The 15938-nt window shown below is 44.2% G+C and overlaps 2 protein-coding genes across 2 annotated transcripts; one reads left to right on the top strand and one right to left on the bottom strand.

The window, feature by feature from the left end:
• Positions 1-278: 278 nt before the first annotated feature.
• Positions 279-3161, bottom strand: LRRC52 (leucine rich repeat containing 52). Its single transcript, XM_005528735.3, has 2 exons — positions 2543-3161; positions 279-535 (listed from the first exon to the last, which is right to left on the bottom strand). Exons 1-2 carry the CDS (start codon positions 3159-3161, stop codon positions 279-281), a joined length of 876 nt encoding a protein of 291 aa, XP_005528792.3.
• Positions 3162-4347: 1186 nt separating this feature from the next.
• On the top strand, positions 4348-15553 carry NUF2 (NUF2 component of NDC80 kinetochore complex). Its single transcript, XM_005528682.3, has 13 exons — positions 4348-4533; positions 5410-5484; positions 6385-6461; positions 6617-6678; positions 7540-7637; positions 8056-8129; positions 9019-9115; positions 10036-10098; positions 10743-10880; positions 11838-11978; positions 12732-12907; positions 14302-14437; positions 14682-15553. Exons 1-13 carry the CDS (start codon positions 4411-4413, stop codon positions 14829-14831), a joined length of 1410 nt encoding a protein of 469 aa, XP_005528739.2. The 5' UTR covers positions 4348-4410; the 3' UTR covers positions 14832-15553.
• Positions 15554-15938: the final 385 nt, after the last annotated feature.

Raw genomic sequence — 15938 nt, 5'->3', positions numbered from 1 at the left:
CTGTGGTCTCAAGGTAGGGTGGAAGTGGAAATGCTTGGCATTTTGCACACCTCTCACACTTCCCCAAAATGAATATTTTGCCAATATCCTGAGTCCCAGTGGCAGAAGAGTGAGTATAGAACAGCAAGTGAAACTGGAGCACAGATACTTCATTCTCTTGCAGTTTTATTTCACAAAAAAAAACAAGACAATAAACAATCTAGGGTGGGACAACATGGGAAATCAGGCAGGAAAGGCCTGCCTTTGGTTCCCACAATGGGAGTTCGGAAGGACTGATCCTAAGTGGCTATGTCTTCCTCCTCATCCTCCTCTTCCTCTCCCTTTGAGGCATGGGCCTCGTAGATGACAGCACAGACGCCGGCCAGCCAGGCTGCCATGGTGCCAGCAAGGAATATGCAGAAGCCAACGAGGCACAGAAAGACATAATCCTGCTTGTACAGCTGGGTCAGGCAGCTGAAGTGGAGCTGTGCCTCTGCTGCTGGCATCCTCAGGGCATGCAGGCCTGCTGGGGTGTAGCAGGTGATGTTGTCAGCATCTGCAGAGAGATGAGCAGAAGCAGGACTCTCTAGTCTGTATCATAATTTAATGAATAGGAGTCCTGGTAGAAAAATTATAAGGGTGCTTGCTAAAAGTCTGAAAAATAGCTGCAGACTTCACTTCTCCCCTCTCCACTCCCCCCAGATTTTGGGTAAAATCTGACAGCCAAACTCGTGCCAAACCTGTGCTAAACCCTTGCCAAACCACAATTCTCAGGTTGCCAGAATATTTTTTGCAGTGTTGGCTCCATAGGATAATATTGCCCACTGGATTATGCCACTGTGGCAAACTGCTGTCCCTGCCCTGCTCATCTCTGCTGATTGAGCACTTTCATCTTCATATAAGTGCACCTGTGTTTGTTGTTTTTTTTTAAAATCTCAAACACCTTCTGAAGTGATACAGCCTAAGTGATGCTGGAGTAATGAGGCTGCTGTGCGTTTGACAACAAGCGTGGTTTGCAGTCAGGCACAGCCTTACCTGCTCTGTGAGGGAGGCAGAGGCAGCTCATCAGTGATTCAGTTCCACTGAAATAACAACCATACCCTGTCATATTGCAATATCTGCAGTGATAAAACAGATGCTGCCTGCTCCCTTTCAAGTTAGTGAAGGATTAATGTGGTGCAGGGTGTGCCCTCAGCCTTCTCCTTCCTCTGCAGGTTTTGAACCCCGCAGACACAGTCGCTGTGGTGGGCATGGGCTGGTGGCCACTGCTTGATGGACAAGGATGGAAGAGCCTGAGGGAAGAGAGCCACAGGCTGGGCACTGCTGGATGCATGGGATGGAATGGAAGTGGTGGAGGGGAACAAGGCAGGGGGGGTTTTTATTGCATTACACTGCATTGTATATGCAGTGATGTTCATGCTGATCTCGCTCCTGGTCCTCAGTAAAACTGGAGAGCTTTTATCTCTCTCTTACCCAAATCCATCCAGACTTGGGCAGCTTTGTGTCAGCCCCGGGGCTGAGCTCAAAACTCTGGTGCACAGACATTTCTGAAGGTCAGGAGCCTTTCTAAAGGCCAGGCTGGGGTCTGCTTGCAGCAAATTCCAGGGCTTTGTCCCAGTATCCCTCTGGCCTCAGTTTAAGGCTGCCTTTCCTACTCCTCCCCTCCCCAGCAGCCTGCAATGAGCTTTATTCTCCTGTTGCAGGGTTCAGTGGGTTATCTCCAATCTCTCTGCTGAGAGCTGTACTTTATTCCACTCTTCCATAACAGCCTGTATGTGGAAAAAAAACCCTTTATTGTCTATAAGGAGCTTACAACATCTAATAAAGACACTGAGATGTCTTTAATTCAGTTCTGTCCTAACACCAGCTTCCAATTGCCCTTCCCTTTTTTCCCCTTGGGCTCTTTTGTGGCCCTTTCTTATTCAGCAGACAGACTTTCTCTAACAATTTTTCTCTTGCAGGTCTCTCTCCATTGTGCCCTACATTACAGAAACCAAAGCTTTCCTTGTTCATGTGTGCTGTGCTGTGTCTCTTTTCAGTTTGGAAAAATTAAGTCCATGTGCTGCAGCTGCAAAGCAAAACACCACCCTTGGGAGCAGCGTTTTTATGGGAAAGGGAACTGGTGATTACCCTGTCTCAGCCTCTCCAAGGCCCAGTTATAGAATCTCTCAACATGATGAGCAGCAGCTGATTTTGGGGTGGAGACAAGGCAGGAAATTCAGAGCAATGATTTTCCCAGTGCATATCTCCCTGGAGCTGTGCTGGGCTTCTCTGTGCTGTGCACGCACAGAGGCACCTGAGGCTGGATCCAGGTGTTTTAGGGAAGCAGCAGCATCCCAGCTACAGACTACACCTCCCTGGCTGCCCTGGGGATGTGAACAAGTGTGACTCTTCATGTGTGGAGTGTGTGTAACCCAGCTGCTCCCATCCCCAGTTTGTGTGACAGCAGAAAATGGCACCCACAGTCGGCATGCAGTGGCACAACCCCATGAACTGAACTTTTGGGAAAGAGAACAGAGGGCTCTCTCTGTTCCATGCAGATCTGTGCTCACACAGCCCTCACCTGGAAAATGCACATCGCTCTCCGTCATCCAGGTGATGAAATCCAAAAAGGAACAGTTGCAGTGCCACAGGTTGTCACTGAGCCCCAGAAGCCTCAGGCTGGGCAAGTCCCGGACAGTGCTGGTGTCCAGGAAGGTTAAGCCTGTCCGGCTCACATCCAGGTGCCTTAGCCAGGTGTTGTTGGCAAAAGCATCCTTCTCGATGGTCACAAGGTTGGGATTGTCCGAGATCTTCAGCACCACCAGGCTGAGGAGGTGGGAGAAGGTGCTGAAGGTAACTTGTGTGAGGTTGTTGAAGCTGAGGTCTAGATAGACAAGCTTGGCCACGCCAATGAAAGTGAAATCCAGGTCATCCCCCAGGAGGTTCTTTCTGCAGTCCAGATAGACCAAATCAGCCAGGAAGCTCAATTCCACTGCTGGCAGGTACGAGACGTTGTTTGCTGCCAGAATCAGCTGCCTGGTGTCCAGAGGGATATCCACAGGGAACTCCTGCAACTGCTGTCCGGTGCAGTTCACCTCCAGGTACTGACAGCTACACCTGCTCGGGCAGCTGATCCCCTCTGATGCCATCCCCAAAAGAAACACGAGGCCCAAGGGCCATGGTCTACCTGAAGGAGACATTGTTTGAGACCTTAGCACTTTGTGGACTGCAAGCAGCCCTATGGAAGCTGCACTGCCCTCCCAGCCATGCCGAGGAGGTGTCCGGCTGCAAGGCTGTCGGGATGCACTTTGTGTCCGTGGCTCACCTGAGCCCTTGGCGGAGTTCCCAGCTGGAAATCGAGCCTGGCTTTTACATCGGCAAGTGTGGAACAGTGGCTGGAGCATCTCTGTCTCACACTCGGTGCCAGGTGACACCTCCATAATGTCAGTGGCTTGCAGAAGCTGCCTGTGGATGCTGCTGTGACCTTGCTGACCTGCTTCCAGCTGAGTGGAGGTGTGGGAAGCTGTGCGTGGCACGGGAGCATCGGAACTTTGTGGGGAGAGTGGGAACAGCCCGAATTTTGTTAGAAATGGTGTCACGCTGCAAGAGGTGGTACTGGTTAGGCAAGAGTTCCGTGCAATGCTGGGCTGCTGTTGTCTCCTTTCAGGAGCCAGGAGGTTTTTATCCCATCTGGAGTAGTGTGTCCAGCTCTGGGAATGTCGGCACAAGATGTGGAGATGTTGGAGTGGGTCCAGAAAAGACCACAAAGATGCTCAGAGGGCTGGAGCAACTCTGGTATGGGGGCAGGCTGAGCTGGGGCTGTACAGCCTGGAGATACTGGGGAGAACTCATCTAAAGGGCTTTTGGAAGAGTGACTCATTACACGGGCAGGTAATGAAACAACAAGGAGGAATGGCTTTACACTGACAGAGGACAGGTTTAGAGTGGATGCTAGAGAGAAATTCTCCCCTGCAAAAGTGATGAGGCACAGGAAGCCCGGAGAAACTGAGGCTGCCTCATTCCTGGAAGTGCTCAAGGCCAGGTTGGACAGGGCTTGGAGCAACCTGGGATAGTGGAAGGTGTCCCTGCCCATGGCAGGGGGAAAACTCGGTGAGCTTTAAAGCTCCTTCCAGGGATTTTATGACTCTTCCAGAGGCCGTGACAGCCGCGCCTGACGGAACCGAAGCGACGCGGCCGCCACACCCCGGCCCTTCCCTCACGGCCAACTGCCGCGGAGGGGCGGGGCCTGCCAAACCACGCCCCCTCACCACAGCGCGGCCGCGGATAGGCCAGGAGAGGGCGGGAACGCGCCGATCCCCGCCCCCCGATGACGACACGGTCTCTGATAGGTCAGAGAGGGGGAGGGGGCGGGGCGTGGCCGATTCAAGCAGCGGGCGCGCACCGCTGCTGCCATTGCGTCCCCGCCGCGTCTCCTCTGCCACCGCCGCCATGGAGACCATGACCTTCCCCCGCTACAGCCCCGACGACATCATCAGCTACCTCCGCTCGCACGTCCTGGAGGGCGCCGAGGCCCGCAACCTGGTCAAGAGCGACGTTTTTGGCAACCCCAAGGTGCGTGAGGGGGGGCGCGGGGCGGCTCCGTGTCCCGCTCGCTCCCGTGTGGGACGGACGCGCCGGCCCGGCCCGAGTGACCGCGGGGTTGGGTGGAACGGGCTTGGCTTGGGCTCGGAGGGGTCTCGGGGCTCTCCTCGAAGCGCGGGGGTGTCACCAGCAGCACTCGGCCTGTCTTTGCCAGTTCCGTGGGAGCTGGGTAAAAACAGCCACGGCGTCTAGTTCCAACATTTTGCCGGATCCATTTAGTGCTTTTAGACCAAGCCCTAGTTTTAAACCCCTCTCTGCAGAACCCCCTTTCATCACTCTGACTGTTTAGTGTTAATGAGTGTTCTCGGCGGAAGAAAAGTGGCTTTAAAGTGGAATCGATGCCGGTGCTGTTAGTGCTTGTGTTTGAGCCTTCGGTAGAAGGGGTCTGGCCCTGCTTGTTTAGATGATTTTTAAGAAGCAGAATTGATCGTGGGTTAGTGCTATAAATGAAAAACTGTTTAGCTTGTATGTGATATTTTTCCTCTTCATTTTAATAATCTAATAAAGAGCACTCGTTGCTACAAGATTATAATTTCTGTGACTTGTTTTAGGCTTTTGGTGTTACTTGGTTTGGAAACTGCTCAGCAAGCAGCTGTGTAATGAAAACCAATGCCTGGCATATGCAGTCAGGGCTGTAGTCGCCCAAGCTGACTGCTGCCCCTTAAAACTGAATTATCAGCGAGTAATGCTTGAACTGCAAAATGTTGGAAAGTGAAACTTGGTTGTTGTGGCGGCTCAGTGAAATCAGCCTTCATGTGTTAAAAGCTGAATGCTTCTATGGCCTGGCCTGGGAGCCCTGAGTAATTAAACATACAGGATACTGATTCATGTCCTCTCTTCCTGCAGCTTGAAGTTTTACACCTGATTTACCTGAGAATCCTGCAGAAAGTGTGTGGAATCCGACTGGTGCACGCCTACATGGTAGGGCTGCCTGTGGCAGGGATGATGGGATGTGAAAGGAAAAGAATATTGGACTTACCTGTTCTTTGGGATGCTAAAAATGTGCCAGAAATGTCTGTAAGGTCCAGGAGGGATTGGACAAGCTTTTAGAGGGACACCATGCCTTGAAAATCCATACTGGCCTCCTGCCTTTGGCCATGGCTGGAGGAGGTTGGACTGATCTGGAAGGACTGTAAATGTTGCTTTTGATATTTGACCGTCTCCACTTCTCCATTAACAGAGAAGAAAGTGAGGAGAGTCTGATAATTGACTATCATGAATTTATCTGCTGTCTCTGTTAGGCAAGAGCTGATCTTTGAAAGTGGGAGTAAATGGTTTTGTCTCATGGCATTTCTGGATAAACTGAAAATGTTTATTGAAAGTATTATGTGCACAAGGTAACTCTGTTCTTCCCCAGGCAGTGATATCAGCTGCCATGCTGTGCTGTGAGGTTTAAAGAGAAACCAGAGAAAGGGGACAGTGTACCACTTCAATCTCCTCCTGACTTCTTCATGAAGCAGTTGACTGTGTCAATTTTGGGGTATTTAAAAAAGGAGCTTCTTGCTGGTAGCTGTATAATGCAGAGACTGTTGTGCTGCACAAGTAATGAACAAATTAAAACTGAGTTTAGATTGAGTTCCAGAGTTTGTAATGTTGCTGCTTTAGTTATTTTTATGTCTTTTCCAGCCACAGTTGACCCTTAAAATATGTGCTGATTAACTTGATGACATTTTTCAGCCTTTAATAAGTGTTCCCTGTGGATGGGAAGATCATCCTCAGTGTTTATAATCTATTGGAATTATTTTATGCTGTGGAAAATACTGCATAATTTTTGTTTGGAGTGTTCTCTACTTATGCACCAACTCTCTTTTGACCCTTTAGATGCCACTCAGCGTTGAGATAATGTACCCACAGATCCATGAAGGCTTTCTACCTGTCTGTAATTTGTATATTCACATGTAAGTAGAAGATTCTTGTCTTGTGCTTTGCTGGGCAAATGCTCTGGGATGAGAGGACAAGATCTGTTTTTTAGCAGATGGGTACAGGACAAGAACTGAGTCATGGTCACAAAACCTGAGCCATGGTCACTGCAGCTGTTTTGTTTTCCTTGCAGGGAGCGCTTGCTGCCGATGTGCCGGATTAGTGACTTCCAATTTGCTGATGTTTTAAACCCAAGTAAGCAAGTAATCCTTGTGTTTCCTGGGGTGCTGGGTGTTGCTTGATATTCCAGGTGCTATTTCTCCTTGTGCATAGCCAGATGGGCATCTAGTGTGGAGCAGCATCCTTGACTTCCTGCTGCTCTTCTGACCCTTAAGCTGATTCTAGTGAGCAGTTCTTATTCCTTATGTGGGCTGGTGCAGGTCAGGACTGAGGCTGGTTCTGAATGCTATGAATCTGTTCAGCTGCAGGACTGGAGATGGGTTGTGACATAACAGTGTAATAATAGATGAAATGGTGATGAAAATTACCCTGACAGCTCTGGAATGCTTTAGGATTTCTTATGCTGATGCCTGTCCTCCACTTCTGTACCCAATTGTGGTGATTCTGCCACAACACAGACAACTTGGAAAAGGCTGCTCCAAAGGAATCTTTCACTTCTGGCTTTATCTTGTCTAAGACATTCAAAGCTTTTGTAATCATCTTTCAGCAAGTTTGCTTGGAATAAAGCCAAAAAGTCCCTTCAGTTCAAATTGCTGCCTTCAATTTGGTTGATGGCTATATAGAGGTTCTCTCTTCAGAGCTGTAGTTCAAGATTGACACTCTTTCTCCCTGGCATATGTTGTAATGGGAGGCTGTGTGTTAACAGCCTTTTCTCCCAGGTGCTATTATTCATTTGTTAAATTACACAGAGTTTGTAACCAGCTTGGTGCTAGTTTTAGTGTTGTCTGAAACCTTTGCAAGCTGAGTGGGGGAAGAACTAATTTGGATTGTGTTTTGTAATTTCTGTCTCCTCTGAATTGCACTTTTACACTTTTTTGAAGCAATTGCAATGCTTTTGGAAACCAGCTCAGTGAGCTCTTGCAATTCCTGTTTCAGAGACAAAGAGGACTGTTCGCTTCTTGAGTGGCATCCTCAACTTTGTGAACTTCAGTGAATTCCGGCATGAGGTCTACTTGGAGCTACAACTGAGCTATGTAAGACTGGCTGCTGTTTTATTCCAGATACCTACAAAAGTATAGTTGATACTAACCTAGAGCTGGGAGCATGAAGGTTGTGGTTTAACTTCAGGTTTATGTAACATGTTAAATGTAGCCAAGGATGTTAAATGTAGCCAAGGAATGTTAAATGTAGCAAATGTAGCCAAGTATTTCAGGATATTATAAAAAGGTTTTTGGTGGGTTTTTTTTTCCCTTTAGCCTGGTAAGTGAAGGATTGACACCTTGGGTGTCTTTTTGGGAGAAAAACTGGGTGCAACAGTTGTATGTGGCTTCTGTTCTGAACATCTTAGTAGCTCAGAGGTGGTGCATTTCATGTGAAACAACATTGAGCAAGGCTCTAATAGAAACCCAGAGAAAAACCACACTTCTCTAAAATTAAATATTTAACTTGCAGAAATCAGCTATGGAGAAAAGCCAACACCTGGAGGCTGCAAATCGGGAGGCAGTGCTGAAGCTGGAGAAACTGAAGTGAGTGTGAGGAGAAAGCACTGTGAGATGCACTGCTTGCCTTTCCTTTTCAGGGAGGATCAGTGTGCCAGCTGTGTGAGGCTCAACAAGTCTGAGTGCACAGCCCCATTCCTGGGTCATAATGACTTGGTTCAATAGCTGGGGGTGGTTATTCTCTGCTGGCAGAGAAAAAAAAAAATACTTTTACAGTGTATGGTTGTGTGGTGGGAATCCTGTATTTGTATGTGGAGAACTAGGTTGAAACTTTTTGCTCCTAGTGATGTGTCTTTATCCCTTCAACAGCTGGAGGAACCCCATATTTAACTTAATAGATGAGTAAAGTTGTCTTCCTTAGTTATTTGACATGTTTGCCACAATCTCTGTTTCAGGCCATTTAGCCCTACTGCCTGTGTCTTTGCACCATTAAGTTTTGTTTTTGCTTGTGGATAATAGGATGAAGAAATGGCTGGTTTCCAAGAGAGCTTTCAAAACAAAGTGTTTTTTTTCTCTGGCAGCTGCTCTTGGTGTGTGCTACATAGGGGGTTCTCTAGCTTGGATAAGTCTACTTTAATATAAGTTTTTTTTATGACAGGTAATATGCAAATTTTGTAAATGAAAGTCACCACCAAAATTAGTAGGAGTGTTGTACTTTCATGCTTTGCTTAACGTGATCTTTAAACTTAATCCTCTATGTTTGTGCCACTTTTGGCCAAAATAGCTCTTAAGATTATGCTTCAACTGCAAAATCTTACAAGCAAAGGAAAATAAGATATATTAATTTGAGACTGTCTTGCTCAGATTATTAAAGTTACTGGCTGTAAACTCTGGAGACAGTGATTATTTTATCTACTGTACTCTGACTGGACTATAATGATGCTGAAACTGCCCAATATCTTTATTTTTCCTTCAGCACGGTCCCATTTGAACATGAGGCAGAGATCAAGCAGCTCACAGAGAGCATTCGAGAGCTGGAGCAGGTGCTAAGGCAGGACTATCACCGGAAACAAGTAAGATCTTGTTCTGTATTTCTCTGAAAAGCTGCTGTGGGTTCCTCACTTCTCTTGATTTTATTCCCTTCCCTCTAACTCAGTGGATGAAAGGGACTTTTCTGATTTAAAACAATGGCCATTTTAGCAAAATGCTGTTGGACCTGTTTGCTTCACTGTAAGGCATGTGAAATGTGCTTTAAATCAGACTTGAATACAAAAGTATAGTTGACTTTTTTTGAAATGTATTTCTGCAATGACTTGAGAGGTGCACATCACACTTCCAAACAGGATCACAAGGATGTTCCTCTTTGTTTTCCATTTGAATTCAAAGAATTGGAACTGGAGGAGAGCCATGGCAAGAAATGAGGCATAAGAAGGGTCACCCAAGGCAATGCCTTGCAAAAAGAGTAGGGTTAATTACAGGAGTAACTTTTCAGGAGTGGAAACTTGCCTCTCAGGTCTCATAGATAACCTTTTTAGCTCCTTTGGGAGAAAGAAAATAGTAATCTATGGTTAGGACTTTTTTGTTTTGGCAAGTCATGTCTCTCTTATTAGCATTATTAACCTTGTGTTTGACTATTATTTGGGACCTTATGTTAAATTATATTTTTCCCTGAAGAACAGGATTCTGGCAAAGAAAATTGTGGGGGTATAATAACTGCCAGAGCCAATGAGAATAGGGATGACCAATTCCTTATCCCTATTCCTAGTTACCCCCTGCTGGCTGCATTCCTAGTGCTGCCAGTGACTTTGGTGACAATATTCTCCTTTCCTGTCTTTGAAATCTTACAGACTGCAGTTTTGTCTGCTAGTTATGGCATTCCAAAGGACCCATAAATGTGATTTCTCCTGTGGACAGATGTATGATGGAAGGATAAGGCAGGTAGCAGCTGTAGAGATGCTTGTTGCAAGCTTGGTGCCTTTTTTTTTTTTTCCAGACAGCTTTGCAAGAAGTGACTTCTCAAAAGAAGACTGATATTGCAGAGGGAACCCAAAAACTGGTGAGTACACCTCTGTGTGAGGGCTGGCTGCAGGTTCCATCTCAGATCAACTGAGAGATCATCTCTCCAGGATCAGATTATTTGGAATTATGTCACTAGAAATCTGGACCTCTGACGTGCTATGGGTTTACCTTCCATGCACGGAGTGGGCTAATGAGGCAAATCAGGAGGTTGTGAGAGGCAGCACAGGAAACTTGTTTCTCTTCTCCCAGCATGACAGAGCTGGCTCTGGAATGCTGCAGTGACTGCCTCAGTATCCCTAGGGGAGGAATTCTGAGAGAGCTGCTGGCAATACAGCAAGCTGGTCTAGTGGGAGCTGTGCCTGGTTGGAAGGAGGTGATCTTTGAGGTCCTTTCCAGCCCAAACCATTCTAGGATTAGCTGGCAGGCTCTTTGTGGAAAATACCAGTTAACTGCTGTTCTTGTGCACCCCTGTGAACAAATCTGGAAAGCAAAATGGGCTGTTAATTGCTTTGATTTGGGATGTTAATGCTGTTTAGAAGAGTTTATTTTTAGAACTTCCTAATGAGGAATGACTACACACCAAAGAACCTGTCTAGTCTTAAGATCATGGCAAACTTTGCTACACAATTCCTCTTTGTTCACCTAATCACTAATATTGAAAATGTTTATCTCATTAACCAGAATGAGTGTAAAGTGTCTATATCTACTTTGAAAGAAGAACAGGAACAGCTGAAATCCAAAATTGTGAGGAATCCAGAAGAACAAAAAACTGACAATGAGCTGATGAAAGAGACTATTAAGAAATTGAAGAGATCTAAGGTGATGTTTTCCTCTGTCCACATGTGGAGGTATTCTGTTAGAAAAAGCATGTTTTATTGGACTGTCATCACCTAGAACTGCTTCTTGGATGATGGTAAAACACCAGCAGGACAGTGGTTAGTCTGAAATGAAATCACAACCTCAGAGAAAATGGAAGGTTTGTGGTAGAGGTGGTGGTTTATTTTTTATGGTTTTTCTTTCCTTTTGAAAAACAAGATTGCAGTCACTTGTAAAACCAGGTGTTGGACTCTTTTGTCTATACCTATTTGGCTGTTTGCCCTCCAGAGGAGACAATATTTTGTCAGCTCCCAAATATCCTTGGATTTAGAACATGTGCTTTATAGTGCTTCTGTTGTCATTCACTGTGTTCTGGACTTGATGGCTGTCTTCACTAACATGCTGAACACTGAGTTCCCTCCTAGCTTTTTGGGGTTTTTTGGTTTGTTTGTTTTTTTTTTAAATTACAATATCCACTCATTTTTGTGGTTTGTGATTGCTCAAACAGCAGCAAAGTTTGCACTTTGACTCTGAAGGTATTTTTGTTCCAAAGGTGTAAACTTGACTGCTGTAATTTCAGGTACAAAGCTTTACATAACTTTTGTTTTATCAGTGTAGAATTTTTTCCCTGTATGTTGTTTTTTTGTTGTTGTTGTTGTTTCTTTGTGGTGGGTTTTTTTTTTTGTTTTTTTTTTTTTTTCCTGAAAGCTCTTGGAAAAAAGCTGATTACTGATTAATTCAGTGTAAAACACTTGTGTGTCACCTTTATTTCTGTGCTTCCAAATAAATGCCTGTTTTTAATTATTTTTTTTACAAAGTGAAGAGCTCATTTCACTAACCCTTAAATATTTCTTCTAGTGTCTTTAAACAATGAGGGAGGGTTCAAAGTTCAATATGCTTTAATTCTATATAAAAGAACTCTAAAGATGTTTATTGATAGTGTTTTTCCTATCTTTAAAGAAAGCAGTTACTGAGAAATATGAAGGTTACAGAGATGTAGTTGAGGCTCTGCCATCATGCCAAGTGGAAGTGCAGTTATACCAAAACAAGATGGAAATACAGGAAGCAAATCTGGAGAGACTGGCCAGTATATCATCAGAGGTTTGTATTCTCCAAATTATATCCTGTTAAGGAGAATTTGATGTCTAAGCAATGTTCTCCTCTTTCCTCTTTGCTGTAAAGAATGACATTTTGAAGTTTCCAAATTCTTTCTTAAAAATGTCAGTAAAACATTTGCTTCTGCTTTGCTGGGTGGCACTAGCTAATGTACTATGCACTAGCTATTGACCACTTTGAATAGTCAAAGCCTCTGTTGCCATAGAAACCTGACCTAAAATAGTTGGAACTGTCTTGGGGTTGTTGGTAGGAAATGATGGGAAAAGTGAAATTCAGTTTCTTCTGCCTTGAGAGTGGAAAAAGTAAGAACAAAAAATGGTTACTTCAGGAGGAATCACGTCTTAAGTGTCTTTAGCTTTATTATTATTACTGAGCCAGACATTCTTTGATGAAATGTTTGTTACAATACTGCTATTTGCTACTAGGTTTTGGGAGAATGCAAGTTGTTAGGGATGTATGGAGTCTTTTTGGGGATTTGTATAGCATGTGTTCAAATTACCCTTGGCAGAAGTCACAGTCACATCTGAAAGCCATCCTGAGGGCTGGGGTCTTGTCCTTTTGGATGTATTTATAATCAGATAAAGACCAGTGAACTGAGAGAAGGAGTTTGCAATCAGATCTTCAAAAAGAAGACAGCTAGCTGTAATCTCAGCACATTTACAGGGTATGCTGTCTTGATAATTTCCTGCCCCTTAAATTTATTTCTCTTTAATTAATTTCTATATTTCTGTATTCTAGGCCAGAAGTCTGGAGAACCAAGTTGAGAGTGCTCAGATAGAGCTGAAAAAGGCCAAGACAGATGAAATGTCCCTAAAGAGAACAGTCACTGCAAAACATGAGAAGCTTGCTACAGCTGAGATACAGCTTAAAAAGATGCATGAAGATATTGAGCAGCAGCAGTGCACTGTGGTCGAGTATGGAGGAGTTGATCTTTCTGCCTGATGCTGCTTTTTATGTCTTTGTTATGTGCTGCCAAAGTTCATGTCTGCTACAAACACACAGCTTAGCAGTGAGGGGAAAATGAGCAGTGTGGGACAGCTCTGTATGAAGACCAGTAATGCTGCAGGCAGGGAGTTGGGGTCTCAAATCAATAATTGCAATGTGACTTGACAGCAATTCTTTTATTGGAGCACTAATTTAATTTATAATGCTTATTCTTGATTCTTTTATCTTCTTAAAGAGAATGTCACATTGGGATAATTTTCCAACTTATCAGACTTCAACAAAGCCCCATTTGCCTTTCATGAATTTTTCATAATTTCCCTTGCCACTTTTGCTCATTATCAAAGATGTTCAAGACCCATGGGGAAATGGGGCTCGCATCTCAGAGGAGCATTATCCTGACATGATGCTTCTTAAACAAAAGGAAAAGTGTCATTTGATCAAAGCCTCTCAGCCCCTCTTCTTTCCTCCCATATGCTGAAGGCAGCACCAAACTGCAGCCCTGGAAGGTCCTGGCTTCACTGTGAGCTTAGTGCTGAACTGTTAGGGAGCAAATTGATTCTTAAAACAGTTTTCTTGTACACAGATAGATAGGAAAGGGGATATGGAAAAGGGAATGTTATTGGCTGTGATGGAAGGGAGCTGCTTGCACATGGCTGAGAGAGTCAAGTAAGATTTAGTCAAGCTTGAGGTTTGTGTGGTGGGCAGAATGGCACTTAGTGTATTGTAGCAGCTAAAGGAGATTATTTGGGAGGAAAAAAGGTTGGACATTGGGAGGAATTTCTGGACAGAAAGGATGATTACACCTTGGAATGGGCTGCCCAGGGTGGTGTGGAGTCACTGTCCCTGGAGGTGTTTAAGTGCCATGGTTGAAGTGACAAGGGCATGTTCATAGGTTGGACTTGAGCTCAAAGGTCTTTTCCAGCTTAAATGATTCTGTGAACAGCAGCTTTTAATTTAGGAATGAAACCAATATAATCTAATGCTCCTTTTTGTCAAAAGTTGCTGCCAATTTCTGTTTTTCATGTGTCAGGTATTTCCCTTGAGTGATAAAATTAGATGCTTTGATAAGCAAGAGGGCAAGGGAGGTAACCTTGGTTGAAGAAAAGAGTTTTTGAATAAAACAATGTGTCCTGACTATTCCCTTGAGGTAGGAAGGTGCATATGGGCTCCTGCTGAGTTTCACTTCTTGTACCTAAGTTGTTTCAAAATCACATTAATTTCTGAGAAAGTAAATTCTGTGTATCATTGCTCCTGGAAGCTGCTGGTTTTAGACTCATAAAAAGCGAGCTTTGCTCACAGTGGGCTTCAGTTTAATCTGGAAAACAAGTCAGCTCAGTCCTAACTTTTTTTCTGTCACCTTTAGATATTTTAACAAAGTCCAGGAGAAGAGGGGTGTTGTGTATGACAAAGTTGTGGTCATTCGCAAGGAAATCAAACAGAAGAAGGACAAAATTGAGCAGCTGAAGGATGATGCTGAAGCAAAAGCAAAAAAAGCCAAGGTGAGGGTTTTTTTTTTACTCCCCTTGCAATCTTCTTAAATTCCTGTTGTAGTGTGGCCAGTACAATGATCCTCTAAACAGCATCCCCTGTGTTTTGTGAGTGCTGCTTCTTAAGCCATGGATAAGATACCCTTGCAATAGTTTGAGTCCACCAGACCACTCACTTGACATTTGTGCTTGATCAAGATTTAACTTTGCTGATGGAGTTTTTTTTTTTTTTCCCTTCTTTTTCTTCTCTTTTCAGGAAATACAGCTGATTTTAAAGGCTGTGTTGGACAAGTGTCACGAATCTCTCCTTAAGGCAGTAAAGACTTCTGCAGCCTCAAGAGCAGAAAAAGTTAATGAAATAAGGGAAGGGCTGTTGAGCATTCAGTCTTCTGGAAGTAGTTCTTGAGCCTGTCTGCACTTGTGTTCCACTTCCATTATTTTTGTTGCTCATACCTGAACTTGAGAGCTTCTGCTTTGCATGGGAGGGATAATAATTCCAGGCAAATCCAGCTTCCTCAGAAACCATGTCAGAACACGTTCAGCTTTCCAGGCTGATCCTGGTGTCACGAGCTTGCTGATATGGAAAAGACTGTTTCTTGTTGTTTCAGTCAGCACCTGATTTTAGTGGTAATATTGCAAGTCTTGCTAACACCAAACTGCCCAACATTTCAGACAGAACCCTGCATTTGTAGAAACTGTTCTGCAAACTTTGATCTGGGAACACCTGGTGCCTTGGTCTGCCTTGAATGTTCAAGATAAGTCAGTAACAAGTGGCCAGCTGAACTCCAACACCATTATTCAATTAAGATTAATTTCTAACAGAGCTATAGCATCTGTCTAAATGCCAAATTACTCTCATCATAAATATTTGTAGCTGTAAACACTCAGAAGTATCATTTTAATATCATTTTAGTTAACAGTACACTCCCTCTCAATGCTTGAACTCCTTGTGTCTGCTTTGTGGGGTATTGAACCTTCATCTGTGTTCACCAATTTGTGTTAGGATGCTCTTAAAAACTATAGATTGATGTTTTGTACCTTAACTTGTGATAGACACAGTGGTTTTTATTATTTGGAAAAATAATATGTTAATTTTTACACTAGTTGATATAAAGATATTTAACCCTTTTTCTCTTGGGTCTTTCCATTCCCCTAACTGATTTGGCATAACATTTCAGTTGAAAGATTTTGTTTTGTACATTTGTAGGAATGTGTGCTATGAGAGCAGTATTTTATGATGAAATGAGGAGGATGATTCAAGCAATCTTGAAAATTTTAATTCTTCATCTCTTACCAGCCAGAGGTGACAGCAAGTCAGTTAAGAGGAGCAGGTGCTTGTTCCTTCTAGAGCTCTTCTGGAGGCATCAGACCCGTCTGAAGTTTTGCTTTAAGCTTTTTTGTTTGTGTTTTTAACACTCTAACAGACTTGTTTAGCTTGGAAAAGCCCTCTCAGAGGTCCACCACTAAACTCTGTCCCCAAGTGCCACCACTACACTTTGAAATATTGCAGTAG

The sequence above is a fragment of the Pseudopodoces humilis genome, chromosome 10 (genome assembly GCF_049639895.1).
Source record: "Pseudopodoces humilis isolate 2021_Gansu_Grassland_sample_001 chromosome 10, ASM4963989v1, whole genome shotgun sequence".
Lineage (NCBI taxonomy): Eukaryota > Metazoa > Chordata > Aves > Passeriformes > Paridae > Pseudopodoces > Pseudopodoces humilis.
Note: the sequence above shows the minus strand (reverse complement) of the source record. Positions and strands in the feature narration are given on the sequence as shown.